Source organism: Rhinatrema bivittatum, chromosome 13, assembly GCF_901001135.1.
Source record: "Rhinatrema bivittatum chromosome 13, aRhiBiv1.1, whole genome shotgun sequence".
Lineage (NCBI taxonomy): Eukaryota > Metazoa > Chordata > Amphibia > Gymnophiona > Rhinatrematidae > Rhinatrema > Rhinatrema bivittatum.
The window spans coordinates 62,009,173-62,027,001 of NC_042627.1; the positions used below are offsets into that span (position 1 = coordinate 62,009,173).

A 17,829-nucleotide genomic window follows, 5' to 3' on the forward strand; every position below is an offset into this window, starting at 1 on the left:
CGGGCCGTTCACGCTGGTCTAGCGCCCTGCCTTTTTGGACGGCGATGCCTCCGGTGTGAGGGTTTTTCGGAGGAAGCCATCTTCGCCTTGCTTCAGGCCCGGAAACGGTAGACTCCCTGGTGTACATGCGCATCTGGAACGTACTTGAGTGGGTTTGTGCGGAGTCGGGTTCCTCGGCGTACTCCGCACCAATCTATTTAGTCCTTTCTTCTCCGAGGCAGTCTCTCAGAGGGTCTTTTCTTTCGTTCTCGGCGCATACAAGTCTACCCCCTCGGCTCTTTCCTGGACCGAGTGGCAGGTCGTCCCTGAGCGGCCACCCGTTTGCGTTTTGGACTCTCAAGGGCGTCAGGCATCTATGTTCACCTTCTCGCCACCTTGTCCGTCGTAAGGTTTTAATTCGATTGTTTGGACCCCTCGGTTCGGCTCTGTTCGACCCTCTCTGTCGCTTCACCTTGCAGGCCCTTATGCTTAAGACTGTCTTCTGGTCTTATCTCCTCTGCTCGCCAGATCTAAGCACTGTCCTGTCGGGAACCCTTTTTGCGATCCAGGGTAGCCCTCGTACTTCTAACTTCTTTGTTCTTCGGTCGGCAGAACTCTCCGCATTTCTCCTGCGTCTGGTGACGGTTCCCGTTATTGTGATGCCATACGGCTCTCCTTTTCCTCGCTGCCATATGAGTTCTCTTGTGCTATTTCCTGGTCCCCAATGGCCTTCGTGCATCGGTCCATCTTCCCGTTCCCTGGAGTGGGTCCTATCGGGGTAAGCCGGCTTATGAGTCCCCGTTAGCGCACTGGTTGCAGAAAGTGATCTTTTCGACTGTTCTTTGTCATGGCCTGGCGTTTCCCCAAGGGTCTTCCGACTCATTCTTTGCGTTCTAGAGCTCCCTCTTGAGCTTCTCTCTGTGGGCGATTTGCACTGTTCATACTTGGGCGTCCTTATTTCTTTTTGCTCGACACTATTGCCTGGATGTGTAAGCTCTCCTTCGGTCCTTTTGGGCTACAAGTGCTTCGAGCGGGACTGCCTTGGTCCCACCCATTTTAGGGAAGCTTTGGTACATCCCACAGTCTGGACTGATCCGGATACATACAGGGAAAGAAAAATTAGTTCTTACCTGTTAATTTTCGTTCCTGTAGTACCACGGATCAGTCCAGATGCCCTTCCCTGTTTGTCTTTTTCTGTCCTCTTGAAGCTGTTTTTTCTTGCAGTTCTGCACAGTCTACCATCTCATTTTTGTACAAAAATACTGAGCAAAAACACTGGAAGCCTTGGTTGTTCTCATGCCAAGAATATGCAAGAGCGGGTAGTTAGACCATGATTCTTACATTTTTCTACAGTTGCTCCATTGAGCTTTATGGTAACTTGCTTGATCCTACTTTGGTTTTCTTGTTTTCTGCTTTGACAAACGTTATACTGAAGGGTTAGAGGATAGGCTCTCTCCTGATATAGGGCATCCTTCAAGTTTTAGTCTGTCTCCACCTGCTGGAAAGGAGGCTCAACCCACAGTCTGGACTGATCCGTGGTACTACAGGAACGAAAATTAACAGGCAAGAACTAATTTTCCTATTTAAAAATCTCTTAGAAACGTGGCTATTCCAGCGAGAATTTGAAAAAGAGTGTTAAGTCTCAGAAAACAGCGCCAATAATGCTGCCATCTGTTACCTTTGAAACCATAATACGAGAAATGGTGGTTAGAGTTTAGTTTAGAAATGTAATATGTTGTATTTTTTTAAATGCTTAATTTATACCTGTAAACCACTGCAACCATTTACATAAGCATGTGGCAGAGAAACAATTTTAAATACTGTTATATTTCTTCACCATAATTTGTATTTCTTTCAGATTCATGCTTGTTTGCATTTCTGAGATCATTTAATGTACTCTGAGAAAGGATGAATCTGGTTTCTAATCCTAGAAAACAAGGGACTTTTTTTCCATTTGTAAACTGATTTAATGGCATGAGAATGATAGATGTTAAGATCAAACAGCCATTTCAAAACTGTATGAGTTTTTTGTATTTATAATAATTTACTGGTTTACACAAATATAAATAGCGTAATGTTTGTATAATGGGTTAGGTACCACTCCCAGCCACAAAAATTAGTCAAGTGGAGTTTGAAAACCCTGTGGATGCATAAAATATACTAAGGGCATTGGTGCAGGAATGTATTCAAATTGACACAATAAATGTGACTAACAGTTTGAAAATTAACTTCTCTTTTAAATGAGTCAAACATATATGTGGCTGTAGGAGGAAACTTTGAGAAGTGGATGTTTAGAGCCTGATTACTAGAGAGTTTTCCCTATTTTGTGCTATGGGAAAAATGCTTAATGCATAGGGCCCTTCGTCATCTTACAAAATTCTCTCCACTTGTGTCTTAATGTTGGACAACTGCATACCTCTGAAATTTTAGCCTTGAAAATCAAAATCCATGCCATAAAAAAAAAAAAATCAATTCAAATAAAATGAATGCACAGCACACGAATGAAGAAGCATGACTGCTCAATGTGGTCTCACTTACTTCCTGGTTCATGATGCAATAGAATTATTCACGAAAGCGAACAACATTTCTTTTTTCTTCTTTTGGTCTGATGTACCAAAGAAAAATTTACAGAAACTGTCAAATATGGACAGCAGTTTTGGTCCATATTTATAAATACTGATTCTCTTACCATGGCATACTAGACATTTCAACAAACCATGTCATATTCACTTGTTTCTAGTTAGTGATTTTACCTGAGGCGGACATTCTGTGCGGCATCCAGTTATCTCTTCATCAAGCTCTTCTTCATAATCACATCCTCTCTTTACTTGTTCTATTCTCCGTTCAGCAGCTTCCTAAGATTATGGAGCAAACATTAACTACATATTGCCATCTGTACATAGTACTGTAGACAATACAGTTACTAAGTCACTGTCCCACTGAGTTTCCAATGCAGAACAATAGGGGTGATGTATAAAGGAGGATGAGCCCAGTCTGCAGTTTACAGAGCAATTTGCTGTAGCCACTACTCTGCCATGTGTTAGAATGGTCCCCCATCCCCTCTAACAAGAAGCAAAACGCAAACATGTTCTGGTAGTATTGTTGAGGTAATATTGTTGAATGATAAAATATTTAGCAGCCCTCTTATTATAAGACTCACCTCTCCAGAGGGGTCAAAAAGCAAAACTTCAACAGTATGTCCTACTCCCCAGGACCGCTGTGTCTTCCAGACCAAGTCTGAAGGAGAACATTTGCTCAAGCTAGCACCTGCACCCCAAATCTTTCGACAAAAAAACAAAACAAAACAAAAACCAGAATCACTGCTTTGAAATCTAGTTTCATATTGTGATTTTCTTATCTTTATATGTTTTCTAAGGTACAACTAATGTAGCAGGGGTGGCCAATTCCAGTCCTCAAGAGCTACAAACAGGCCCAGGTTTTCAGGATATTCACAATAATATGCAGGAGACTGATTTGCATACAATGGAGGCAATGCATGCAAATCTATCCAACACATATTCATTGTAGATATCCTGAAAACCAGACCCGTTTATGGCTCTCAAGGATCAGAATTGACCACCCCTGTAATACAGGATACATCTATTAATACTCCACCATTTGGAAGGGAGACAGTGTTATATCATTAAAGTGAGTTTGCATACTAATTCTTGTCAAGTGGTAGGATTTACACATGCACAATTTTGTATACAAGTTCACATTTCTAGTTAGGAGGACAGTCTTATATTTGGTGCCTAGCAGGAAACCTTGTGCTTGTTATATCGTAAATCAAATATTTTAATTAAAATATTTTTCCTCTAAAAATTTTTCTTCTTCTGCTTCAGTGAGCTTCCAGCTCAATTAAAACCAGCCCCTACTGAATCTACAGCTTTTATTTGCTGCTGTATATTATCTCCCCACCATTTTTATATGCCACTCCCAGCTGCCACCTAGCTTAACTCATGCAACAATCATCACTGGTTATGATCCATGGACAGCAGCTTATTCAGGATCCAGTATGCACATACTCTAAGCTTGGTATGTATTGCACTTGTACAATGGCTGAGACTGCTTCTCAGTGGTCATAAACTCTTCAAGATGCTAACAGTGTTACAATGTGCAACTGATCATTTCATTGCAGCTTACTACATTTGCTCAGATAATCTACTTACAGTCACAGTTTGACCTGCCTTCAGTATAAACCGGGTAGGAAATTTGTAAGTTATTTCAGACAAGCTTCCAAGTCGTCGTCTAAGTTCCCATCCATGTAGTGGCTGATCCTACATTTTAAAAACACAGGAGTTTATGGTGTAACCTTTTGTATTTTAGAACAGACTTGATATGTGAGAATGCAAATAGGAAAATTGGTTCTTACCTCCTAATTTTCGTTCCTGTAATACCACAGATTAGTCCAGACAAGTGGGTTTTGCCTCCCCACCAGCAGATGGATTCAGAGAAAGATTTGAGGTATTGCTACATAAGAGTGTCACCTGCAGTCCCCAAGCCAAGATGTAACACAAAAACCCCTTTCTTGGGCTAACAGGGAAAGCTATAGGGTTGGAAACCCCCAAAAACTGGAACCGAAAACACTCCCAAAAGCTAAATCTGAAAAACCCAAACCATGATCAACTGCCCAAATATCCTGAAAGGCAAACCAACTTGAATCACCAGTTGGCAAAACACTAAGTCTTTCGGCAGGGACGTGATGGGTCTCTGAACTGATCTGTGGTATTACAGGAATGAAAATTAGCAGGTAAGAACCAATTTTCCTTTCCTGAACATACCCAGATCAGTCCAAACAAGTGGGATGTACCAAAGCACATCTAGACTGGACAGGAACCCGAAAGACCCACACGCAGAACACTCTCACCAAAGAACACTTCTTCCTGCGCCCTCACGTCCATGCGGTAATGACTGATGAAAGTATGCAATGAGGACCACAATGCAGCCCTACAAATCTCCTGAGGCGACAGGAACTGACATTCTGCCCAGGAAGTGGGTAGTGATCGTGTAGAGTGCACCTTCAGCCCCACTGGAACTTAAAGGCCCTTACAAATATAGGCCGTGCAAATAGCCACTTTCAACCAACGGGAAATGGTAGTCAGAGGCCTTCTCTCCCTTCTTCCTGCCCCCATACAGGACAAAAAGATTATCAGAGCGCTGGAACTATTTGACAGCTCCAGAAAATGCAACAGAGTTCTCCTCACATCCAAAAGATGCAGCTCCCTGCCCCTAGGGGAATCCTTAGACCACTCTGGAAAAGATGGAAGGTCTGCCAATTGATTAACATGAAAGGACACCACCTTAGACCAAAAAGAGGGGACCGTCCACAAGGAAACCCCTTCATGGGAAATCCGCAGAAAAGGATTCTTGCAAGACAAAGCCTGTAACTCCGAAACCTGTCTGGCCGAACAGAAGGGCTCCAGGAACACTGCCTTCAGAGTCACTCTCCACAAAGGCTCAAGCGAAGCCCTACACAAAACTCGCAAGACCGAATTAAGACTCCAAACTGGGCATAACTTCCAAACCGTAAGTCGCAAATGCTTGAACTCTTAAGAAACGAACCACGTCTGGACACGAGGCAAAGAACCTCCCTCGCCTTTTGCCCCTAAGAGAGCCCAAAGTTGACACCTGAACGCGAATGGAATTATAGGTGAGACCCTTATACAAGCCCTGTTGCATAAATTCCAAGATGACAGGAACCTCCACTAATAGGGGATGCACCTGTCTCCGAAGTCACCAAGACTCAAATGACCTCCAGACTTTAATAAATGCCACAGTGGCAGGTCGACGAGCCTGGATAATCATGGAGATAACCTGCACCAAATAACCTTCCAGGTGCAGCTGCTACCTCTCAAAAGCCAAGTCACGAGGCAAAAAAGTGATCCTCTCAATCCAAAAATATGGGCCCCTGACGCAGCAACTTTGGTAGATGACCCAGCTGAAGGGATCCGATCACCACCAAATCTGCAAACCTCAGACACCGTGGCTATTTGGGCGCTACCAACACCACAGAACCAGGATGCGCCTCAGAATTCAACCAACCAGAGGCCAAGCAGGAAACACACACAGCAGGATCCCCAACGGCCAAGGGCACACTAAAGCATCCAGGACCACCAAACCGTCCTCTTCTGTGACTGAGAAACCTCTCTGTCTTTGCGTTGAACCATGTTGCCCAGCTGGGGAATACCCCACCAGGCACAAATGAAGTTCCAAGCCTCGTGGGACAACTCCCATTCCCCCCCAGGTCCAGATGCTGCCTGCTGAGGAAGTCTGCCTGTACGTTTTCCGCCCCTGCGACATGCGAGGCTGCTATGCTCTCAAGATGGTGTTCTGCCCACATGAACAAAAGCCATGCCTCTATAGCTACGGACCAATTATTCATCCCGCCTTGATGGTTGACGTATGCCACCGTTGTCGCATTGTCCGAAAACACGCAAACCTGCATCCGTGGTGACCACCACCCAGGCCGGGGGTTTCATGTCCATTCCCTTCATCAGATTGTGCTGAGACAGCCACCAATAGAGAGTAGACCTGGATTCTTGCAGCAGGGCAATGGCAGATGATATTGTCTTGACAACAGAGCACGCTGCAGAGGTCTCATATGCGCAAACACCCATGGAAACAAATCTAACGTGGATGCCATGGAACCGAGAACTTGAAAGTAATCCTAAGCTGTTGGCAATGTAAGACGAAGCAGGCGTGTCATCTGTGCCTGCAACCTCCTCACTCGGTCTTCCAACAAGAACACCCTCCCCTTTCTAGTATTGAATAGAGACCCCAGATACTCCAAGGATTAGGTCGGAACCAGATTGCTCTGACATATTTATGATTAGACCTAGTGATTGCAAAGTGTTCATCACTGCTGAAGCTACCTCACACTCTTCCTCCATCTTGATGAAGGTTTGTGGCACCGTCACCAGTCCAAAAGGAAGGGCCTGAAATTGAAAATGCTGATCCAGCACTATGAAAACAAAGAAACTTCTGATGGTCCGTCCAAATCAGAATATGAAGATATGCCTCCATTAAATCCAGGGACGCCAGGAACTCTCCTTTGTAGACTGCCACTACAACCGTGCGCAGTGTCCCCATATGAAGATGTGGCACCTGAAGGGCCCTGTTCATCTTCTGCAGGTCGAAAATGAGATGGAAGGTACCCTCCTTCTTGGTAACCACAAAGTAAATGGAGTACCTACCCTGCCCTTGTACCTCCAGCGGCACGGGCACTATGGCACGTAGGTCCAGTAACCTTTGAAGCATCCACTACACAGTCTCCCGCTTGCTGCGAGAGACCACGTGAGACTCACAAAAGGCCTCCCTAACTGGGCATAAAAATTTGAGAGCATAGTCGTCTCTTATGACCTCTAGCACCCAACAGTCTGAGGTAATCCTGGTCCACTCCACAAAAATGCTGGACAAGTTGCCCCCTACAGCTTCTATGCAGGAGTGGGATACCCTGGCTTCCTTGTGTTGATTTTCCACCACCGGCCCTTTGACCGGCACCATCCCTGGAGCCTCTACAGCCTCCACGAAAGGACTGCTGGCGGTTGCCCGTTGGCTTCGCAGATGCGTTGAGATGATCCTACCAGACCGAAATCTCCTTGAATCCCTTAATCAGGTTCAAGGCCGAACACCTTACTAGCGCGCTTATCCTCAGGCAGCCTGTTCCCCTTAGATTCCCCTGTCTTCATCAACTGATCCAAATCCTCCCCCAAGAAAAGCTTCTCTTTGAAAGGGAGATTACACAGCTGAACTTTTGACCACATATCCACTGACCAATTGCGCAGCCACAAAAGCCTGCAGGCCGCCACTGCTGAGACCATACTCCTGGCTGACATGCAAAACAAATCATAGAAGCCACCCCAGCCTCTAAATGAGCAGACTGCAGGGCACCATTTCCTGTCGAAGCTGGATCCTGTGCTTTCTGCACCCCACAAAGACAGGCCCTCTGCATCAAGCTGGCACAAACGGCGGCCCAAAGGCTCAGTGCAGGAACCTCAAACATCCGCTTTAGGTGAGTCTCCAACTTGAGGTCCTGCACATCCTAAAAAAGGGCAGCCCCCACCACTGAGATGGTCATTTTTTAAGTGACCGCCAACACCACAGCATCCACCTTCGGTATCCACAGTATCTCCAGAGTGTCCTCCATCAGGGGATATAGCTTCCCAACTTCCTGATCTTCATAGATAAGGGAAAGGCATTCGGGGGGCCCTCAGCCCATCCAGGATCGGATTTACCCCCTCGCTATCCCTAGTTAAAAAGGACACCTGCCCGCAGCCCTCTGCGGATCCAGCTACCTTGCGGGGCCCCCGAATCCCTCAGCTGCCAACTCAGTTGTTCCCCCCACCCCCCACGAAGGGCAGGAAATCTGCTTCCCTTAGTGCACCCCTGCTGAGGAACCCTCCTCTTCTGAAACGCAATCAGGTCAGAGGGAGCGAGAATTCAAGTGTGAAGACTCCGGTCCACACGCGCAGCACACTTCTCAGCACGGTTCGGGCGCCATACCACATGCTCTCGCACCGATGGCCACCCCGCGGCCTGCAAACACTTCCATCCTTAATCGCCGCTCTGGTGCACTCCTTTTTTTCCTCCTTAACCACGTTGCGCCATTTCGGCGCAATGCAGAAAACTCAGCTGGGCACTGGCAGAAAAAACCGCTGCTCTCTGGCCTCAGCACAGCCCCCAGAGACATGCAGGAAAACAAACGCATCCACACCAACTGCTGCCTAAGCCTCCTCTGCTACAAAAGCCTGGCCACTAATGCCGCTCCACCCGGGGGACAAACAGACCAGTTCAGTAATTATCTTCTGTCTGCTGAATCCTGCAGCCCTCGCTGCCTCATGGCCATACTTTCCGCCCCCCAGCAACCAGCTGCTTACCTTTCTGTTCCTTTCTTTTTCTTTTTTAACTTTAAAATCAAAGATACAAAGGCAAAAAACACGGGGTACTTCCCTGATTCCGGGGCCTTGCAGACAGGGGCCTCGGAGGCCCTGAGGGAACAAGTCCCCTGGCTTTCAGGGCCCCCGGCACAAGGCAGGGGTTCCCAACCCCCCCGGATGCCCGGCTCAACCTGAGGGATGGTCCACCAAGGAGCCTCACACCTCAGGGAGCTTCCTCTGAAATTCTCCTACTTCAATTTCTCTCTTTTTCTTAATCTCAGACTGCAGGGTTGCACCTCTACCATCTTCTGGAGTCAGAGAAATACTAAGGAGACTGCAGTTGGCACTCTTATGTAGCAGTGCCTCAAAGTTTTGTTTCTCTGACTCCATCTGCTGGTGGGAAGTCAAAATCCACTTGTCTGGACTGATCTGGGTATGTTCAGGAACCTGAATTAAAAAAAGGATTCCAAAGAGAAAGATGGATTTGCAAATAAATGAAAAAATATTAAAAACTTGGTTTAAAGAATAACTGTACCGTGTCAGAGTTGTTTTTAAGCTTGACAAACTTCCCATCTGGATCAATTTCATCTATAGCCAATACTCCCAAAGATGAGGCACGCTGGATAATTTTAAAGCCACTTTTAGCTTCCTCCCTCTCCGTCTCCTCTATCTTTCTCTTCTTTCCACGTAGCAGCTGTCTCCCATGGCTGATAGTTACTCGGGATATAGTGGCTGGTGAACATGGAGTTGACGACAGCTTCAACCTAGAACAAAACATAAGTCTACACTATGTGATATATATCTATTATAAAAAATTTAGAACCTGCAGATTTCAGTTCACTTTATCTCAGAGACATGTCATTTCTATCATAATCAGATATACAGTTGTGCTCATAAGTTTAAATATCCCTGGCAGAATTTGTAATATGTGTAGCATTTTAAGAAAACATGAGTGATCAGACAAAACATCTTATTTTTAATGTGATTCATAATGTGATATACATCACAGAATAGCACAACATTAAAGAAACCATAGCAATAAGAGAAATAATAAAATGGTCCTGTTCAAAAGTTTGAATACCCTTAATTCTTTTTTTTTTTTTTTTTATTTATTCTTTATTCAATTTTACAATTTAGTTCAAGAATTCTTGAATTTGAAATATATATACTTCACATATTAATATTCATACAATAATCTTAATTACAAAAACAAAAATGTATTTGCTTAACAATAAAGTGATTCATATTCTATACCACAAAATAAAATCAGTGAAGTATAATATCTAGCCCACAAACTTTGATCCAAGAATTTCACAACCTTAAGAAAATATTTTTAAACAATAATCCAACTTTAGGGAAGTTACATTCTTATTTAGACCTTTTAATTGCATCTATTCACAGGAGAGGAGAACACCATAGGGCTCCTTCTACTAGAAATAAAAGATGTTAGTTGAGAGGGTTGAAAAAACATATAAGAATTTCCTTGAAATTTAACCATGCACTTGCATGGAAACTTTAACAAAAACATCCCTCCCATTTCTAACACTTGTGACTTTAACAAAAGAAATTGTTGACGACGTTTCTGCGTCGTCCTTGCCAAGTCAGGAAATATCTGAACTTTAATACCCAAGAAATTGTCATGACGATGGGAAAAATAATTTTTGAAAACCCATTCTCTATCTGACTGGAGCAAAAAGACCACTATAAGTGTAGATGGAACCACTGTGTTTTCTTCCGACTGTTCCAGTAGCTCAGATATGTTCATAGTTGGTGTTGTTTCCCCTAGGGGCTAATATCTGAAAATTATCCACGTTGCTTTCAGTAATTCTCTTTGGTGGTATATAATAAACTTTGGATATTATTGGCAAAGTCTCCTCAGTAATCTTTAAATTTTCTATCATATACTTCCTCCAGATATCTTTAGCAGTCATATATGATAGTTTAGGAAAATTGATACATCTCAGATGTTTAGCACGAATCTGATTATCTAAACTTTCCACTTTTTGTTGTAGTGTCTGATTTTCTTTAATTAAATTACTTTGAAGATTGTTCAAACTGTCCGTTTTTACCTCCATTAAATGCGTCTTTTTCATATTTTCCCCAAGGTCTTTTTCAACAGTCAACATTCTATTTTCTAAATTTTCTACTGCCTTTACTGTAGAAAGAATCTGTCGCTGAATATTATTATTAGTTTCTTTTATTGCTTCCCAAATCGTTTGCAAGGTAAAATTTTGCGGTTTTACCAGCTGGCATACTTGGGCCACATTTTCAGTACCTTCCCCAGTGTTTATTGATATTCCTTCTCTCATATCTCGTGGAAGTCGCTCTGGCGTCTCTTCTCTCTCTGCTCGTTGTAGCTCCGCTTCAGGCATTTCTCCCATCCCGGGACCCGGTTGTAATAACATGGGGAGAGTAACCTCCGGCAGCGTGGGCTCTAGAGAGGGCTCCCCTGAGGCACCAATTCTCTGTATCTCTGGTTCCTCTCGACGCTGTTCGGTGTGTCTCTCAGCAGGGTGCCCGGGTGGGTGTCTTTCCTCCGGCGAGAATAACAAAAACTGCTCTGGGCTGCTCTCGGACACTTCTTCCCTCCGAGGTTCAACCAGCGAGCTCCTGCCAGGGGTTTCAACTCCCCGACGAATGTGAGCGTCCATAGGACCCAGGACCGCATGGGGTCGAGGGGGGCTCTAGAGCTAGCCGCTCCCTCGCTCTCTTCTTGCGGCCCGAATGCGGCATCAGAATACGGTAAGGAAATTTGGTGAGAGAGACGCTCACAGACGTCTTACCTCTCCGCCATCTTGGATCGTGATTTATCTCTCCCTTAATTCTTAATATCATGTTTTGCCCTCTTTTGCATCAATGACTGCTTGCAGTCTTTTGCAATAGTTGTGAATGAGGTCCTTTATTCTCTCATGTGGTAAAGCTGCCCATTGTTCTTGGCAAAAACCCTCCCTATCCTGTATAGTTGTGTAGCATGAATTGCATGTTTGAGTTCTCCCCAAAGTGGCTCGATGCTGAGGTCAGGAGACTGGTGGCCATGCTAAAACCTTCACTTTCTTTTGCTGCAGCTCCTGAAGGATCAACTTGGCCTTATGTTTCAGACCATTGTCATGGAAAATCCAAGTGCACCCCATGCTTAGCTTCCTGGCTGATAAATGCAAATTCTCCGCCAATATTTTCTGATAAATGCTGCATTTATCCTTGCCATTAATTTTGATTGTAGCTCACACACCCACAAACGGCAGAGATCCACCTCAATGCTTCACAGTAGGGATGGTGTGCTTGTCTTCATAGCTTTTATGGTTGTGACCATAAAGTTCAATTTTGGTCTCATCACTCCAAATTATTTTGTTCCAGAAGTTTTAAGGCTTCTCTAGGTGCGGTTTGGCATATTGTAAGTGGGCTATTTTGTGGTGTTGGAAGAGCAATGGCTTTTTTCTGGCAACTCTACCATGCAACCCATTTTTGTTCAAGTATCACCTTACTGTGCATGCTGAAACACCCACACCACTGTTTCAGAGATGTCTGTATTTCAGTAGAAGTTGCTTGTGGGTTTTTCTTTGCATCCTGACAAATTTTCCTGGCAGGTTCTCTTTTTTGGTCTCCCTGACCACAGCTTGGTATTAACATAATCCATAATCTTCTACTTCTTGATCAGAGTTTGAGCACTAGATTTTCAAATCTTTGGCTATCTTTATATATCCTTTTCCTGATCTATATTTTGGAACTACTTTTGCTTGCAGATCCTTTGACAGTTCTTTTGCATTCCCCTTGCTTCAGGAACCAAAGTCAGTACAGCCCTGGATGAAATCACAATGGTTTCTCAAGAGCTAAAAAAAACCTCCTTGACTATTTATATACAGACACTAATTACAAACAAAGAAGTCACAGGTATGGATACCTACCCTTCACTGCTATCTCAACCTGTGTGTGTCAACTTGAGTGTATATTAGCCCAGAGATTTAAGCCTATGCAAGCTTTTGAACAAGTTCATTTTATTTCCTTTATTGCTATGGTTTATTTAATGATTTTGCTATTCTATGATGCATTAGTTTACTATGAAACATTAAAAATAGTAGACATATTTTGTCTGATCATTCTTGTTTTCTTAAAATGCTATACATTTTACAAATTCTGCCAGGTGTATGTATACTTATGAATACAACTAATTAAGACTTGAAATTTGAAGGAATATTTTTAAAAAGTATAATTTTTTGCATTTAATTATAGAATATGTACATATTATAGAATATGTACATTTTTTTAAATTAATCACTTTCATGCAAAAATCTAGAGTGATTTGGGTTTATATCTTCAGATGGAGCCATAAGCATGTTCTGGTAGAGATAAGCAGTACAACTATGGAACACAGGTACCAGCTATAGAGGTTTCCTTATTAGAAAAAGGAAGTTAGTGAATGCATGGATTTTTTTTTTTTTTTTATATAGCTTTTCAATTTTGAGCCTATTGACAATCAATTGTTCTCCATCTTCAATTTTAGACCCTACTGGTAAATTTTCACAAAAGCTATATACTTTCAAACAGATGGACAGCTGGACTGAATCTGGCCCTCAAGTGCTTTTTATTTATTTTTTATACAAGTTGAAACGTGCTTAAACCCCCCCCCCAAAAAAAAACAACAAAAAACCAAACAACCAAAGAGGACACATTTCCTTGTGCATTTTTCACCATTTTTATTAAAGGCAGCAATAAAAGTCAGCTTAATCTGGAGGCAGACAAAGCCACTTGTTTGAGATCATTTACATATTGTAAACCTAATTAAAAATAGTGATGTTTTCTGCCTAGTTTTGCTGCATGCTAAATCCTGGTTTCTGGTCCATTTATCAGGAGAGTCTCAGAAACCAGATCCATGCAATAAAGACTGTTTGCCAAAGCTTTTCTGCACCCCTCAACAACTGTGCATGGCTGCAGGGAGACAGCGTAGAAAGGACTATTTACCTATCTTCTTCTCCTTCCAGCATTTTTCTGTATGCGTTTATTTCCATGTCTAAAGCCAGTTTCACATCCAAGAGCTGCTCATATTCCTCCAACTGACACTGTAGCTTCTGACGCACTTCTGCCATTTCTAGGTCTCTCTCACACGCGCGGTTTCGGCTCATCTCTCGCTCTCGATCTAATGTCTCATGTAACTCTCTCAAGGTATTCTCAAATGCTGAATTCTGTGATCATTATTTAAAAAAAACCAGATTTCATTTCAGAGACATTAAATGTATAACAAAAGAAAAGAAAAATATGAAAACAGCATGGCAAGAAAAAAGAGTCTTCCAACAATGTTTGAGTACCAAACACGACTAGTCCTTCATAGCAAGATTCTATTTTGTGTAGAGAGATGCCCCTGCTCTTTACAAGCAGAATGAGGCTTCAGCTGACCTGAGTTCCCTCAGAACAAAATTCTCACCAGACCTTGCCTGCTGGTGATGTCAGGTTACTGGTAGGTGTGGTAAGGAGGAGCACGACTCCCCATTGGGTTAAACAGTGGTATAAACCCCCCCTGCTCCCACGTGAGATGGGGTGTTGTCGTGGGTGGATTACTGAAAGTGATTAGGAGTAGGATTCCAAGCCCTGGAGTTCTGGTAATCTTAGAACCCTCTCTCATTGAGGGGCTTCATAGGACCTGTCTTCCAAGAGGCTGTGTATGGAGGAAAGAAGTCCAGGGTGGAAATTCATGGGAGTTACCAGAGAGAAAGAAAAGAGTGGTTCTGAAGAATTCAGTGGACCAGTGAACTGGGAGGTGCCAGGGTATCCTGCTTGGGAAAGGTCAAAGTTCAGCCAAAATCAACCTGAGACACAGAGAGAATGAAAGGAAGAGAAAAGGATCTTGGAGAAAAGATTACAACTGTAAAACAGGTATTAGGAGGACACAAAGAGAAAAAGCAGTATCTGTCCCAAAGAGCTGGTCTGTTTGAGACAATTGGAAAAACTTTTATTTTTGTATTCTGGATTGAATTGCAGCTGTAGTGCATTAACCCAAGTGTATTGTTTTGGAATTTGTGGGGTTTTTTTTAATAAATAATATTTTGGACAAGCTAAACAGTGTGATTTTTAAATGTGATTAACTGGTGTGCAGAAAGGCTCTTGGTGTGCAGAAATGTGCTAGACAAGGCTCATGGTCTTGAAAATTTGTTTTCCCCTCCTGTACTGGAAACCCAGGATGGTCACAGGGCCTTGCATAGTCCATGGTCTTCTCCAAATGCCCCAAAGTGCCAGGGCCAGAATGATGTAGGGCTACATAAAATGGCACCCAACAGAACTGGTGGGGTTTGGGGGGCATTTGGAGTATCTGGAGTCTTGTGCCCTAGCTGGGGAAGACACCCTGAAATTTTCACTTAAATTGGGTGAGGTATTATGGAGACAGGAAAATCCAAAATGGCCACTGCCATTTTCGCACCAAGAATTCAACCTAAATCTGCCTGCCTGTGAGGACCCTTCTGTGAGGGACACCAGATCAATGTGCCGTGTCATTCAGCCACAACTTTAGCAGAGTAAAGTGACATCAGCAGTAAGCATGAAAATAGCAGACGTGTGCATGCAAGCACAGTACATGTTGGGAGAATGAGGAGTCATGAGCGGAGGAGGTAAGGCTTGGTGCAGTACTCAAGGTTATTCAGACTGAGAGCACAACTGGACTGGAAATATCTGAGGAGATGGCTCAGCATCCAAAAGCAGCAGGGCAACCTTATTGCCCTCATGTTTGGCTGACTTGGACCCTCCTTGAGGGAATAGATATAGGACGAGAGGAGTGTCCATAGTGTCACCTCCTGCAAGAGCCTACCCCTGTACAACTAAGGTGTTTCTCCTGTGAGTGTAATATCTATTAATCGGAGGGGCACCAAACCCATTGATAAGCCCTTCCAAATTTGAGCCCCCCAAAAATAGGATTACACAACTGTTGCTCTAGTCCTGTACGAAAAGGTGAGGTGCAGTGTCCAGATCATGAATCCCCTAGAGAGTCATCTGTTAGTTTGGAAGGGACTTGATTCATAGAGTTCCAGAGAAGTCATCCCATCTCCACTCTACAGGGGGTCACTTATTGAAAGAACAGTATCTGAGGCCACCCAGAATGACTAGGGAATGAACCTAGGTGTAGAGGTAGGCACTGAGTTGGGAGAGGGCATGATGGAGGAGCCTTTGACAAGGAAGTTGATGAACCTGAGAATCCCAGAGCAATATAGGAACTAAAGATGGTACTGAATCTACTCCTCTGGGGCTGAAAGAAGAGCAGGGATAGTCTTTGGGCACATTGTTGGAGTTAGTGGTGGTGCTATCTGAGGAGCAGCCAGTGGCCAACACCAGAAACAGGGGCCATTCACGTTGGGATGTGGATGCTGCCGTGAGGAAGCATGCCCTTAGCCCTAGAGGATGAACAGACTCCCCACTATCCTGGGCTGACTGTGTAGAGGCATGGAGACTTATGGGCCAGGGTAGAGCTACATTTCCGCCTGAGGAAGTAGAATCGGGGCCATATGGACTCAGACTGGATGGCAGTTGCAGACTATGGCAGAATGCTTGCAAATGCCATTGGAAGGGGATGGGGAGAAGAGTGCTAGCAGTGAACCATCCAACTCACCCTCACAGTTATCTGGGAACACATCATGCACTAATTCTACTGGAAGTGGTGATAGGATGCCCTGCTGTAGTTTGTCGGGATATTAAAGCAAAATTCCTCATGGGGGGGTCTATGACCTGACACAGTAGACTGTGCCTGACTCATTATGGTCAGCATCATGGTGCGACATGGGAACTGGCAGAAACAGAGTGCTACCAACCTGATCCCAAGAAGAAAGGTTACTGAACCAATATGTGGAAAAAAGATGGAATTACCGCTATCACTATGTATACCTCAACCTCACGCACCACACTGAGATGCATAGGGATGAATGGAACCGTGCTGAGATTGGAAACAAAATGTATGCTGACCCAACTTATCAGGGCTATGCTGAGGACACCCCATGGTCTGATATAATCTGAGTCTGCAAAATGGAAATTTGGAGATGAGAGCAAAGTATTCAGAAGCATGTCGGAACTCCTGGAACAGGTGTTCCCCCAAAGCAGTACTATTATCTGGATGCTGCCAAGAGGGGCCGATGTTGAGAAACCCCACCTGTATTGGTATAGCTGAGGACAGAACATAAGCAGAAGATGGGCCAGAGGAAATAGACGGAGCCAAGGACTTGTTTATCTGTTTTCCTTTGTTCATCTGTGTTGTGCTTGATTGTAGGGGCCCAGTTGGTGCCTGATACATTGATCGAGATGAGTTTCCTGAGATAGGCTGTCCCCTGGAGGCTAACTTGGCACCTCAGTGGGAAAGCGCTGAGGTTACAGCAAAGTTCAGGGGTGAGAGCCATCTGCTGGAACTGTTCCTGCTTTAAAGAAAATACCTGGGGAAATCTTGAAAACCTGACGGGTTAGATGTGCTTCCAGAAGAGGGTTGGGAAACACCAAGTTAGTAGTAGGTGTGATAAGGAGGAGCACTATTCCCCATTGGGACAGGAAAAATCAATGTTATAAAATCCCCTGCTCCCATGTGGGAAATCATGGATGGATTACTGGGATTGAGTAGGACTAGGATTTCAAGCCCTAGAGTCCTGGTAGTCTTAGTAGTCAATGCCAGTCCTCAAAGCAGTCAGGTTTTCAGGATATCCTTAATGAATAGGCATGAAATAGATTTGCAGACAATTAATTGTATGAAAATTAATTAGGGATATCCTGAAAACCCGACTCATTTGTGGTCCTTAAGGACCAGAATTGACCACCTCTGCTCCAGAGGGCCTGCCTTCCAAGAGAGTACAGAGTGGAAGTTCCTGGGAGTTACAGAAGAGAGATTGGTTCTGAAGAGTTTGGTAGACTAGTGTACGGTATTCTGCTTGGAAAGGTCACTAGTCAATGGTTGATTCAACCAAAATCAGCCTGAGATATGAAGAAAAAAGGATCTTGAAGAAAAAATTACATCTGCCAA

The 17,829-nt window shown here is 43.9% G+C and overlaps 1 protein-coding gene across 7 annotated transcripts in view; it reads right to left on the reverse strand.

The window, feature by feature from the left end:
• Window positions 1-17,829, reverse strand: part of LOC115074703 (lamin-L(III)-like) — a 103,451-nt gene that overhangs the window by 37,997 nt on the left and 47,625 nt on the right. For 6 of the 7 annotated variants that reach the window (XM_029574433.1, XM_029574432.1, XM_029574429.1 and 3 more), the window contains 5 exons: window positions 13,812-14,032; window positions 9,391-9,619; window positions 4,149-4,256; window positions 3,140-3,259; window positions 2,733-2,834 (listed from right to left, as the gene is read on the reverse strand). In XM_029574433.1, coding sequence (XP_029430293.1) covers window positions 2,733-2,834; window positions 3,140-3,259; window positions 4,149-4,256; window positions 9,391-9,619; window positions 13,812-14,032 — 780 coding nt within the window. Of the gene's footprint in view, window positions 1-2,517; window positions 2,585-2,732; window positions 2,835-3,139; window positions 3,260-4,148; window positions 4,257-9,390; window positions 9,620-13,811; window positions 14,033-17,829 lie in introns of all 7 variants that reach the window. The other variant, XM_029574430.1, reaches the window with a different exon arrangement.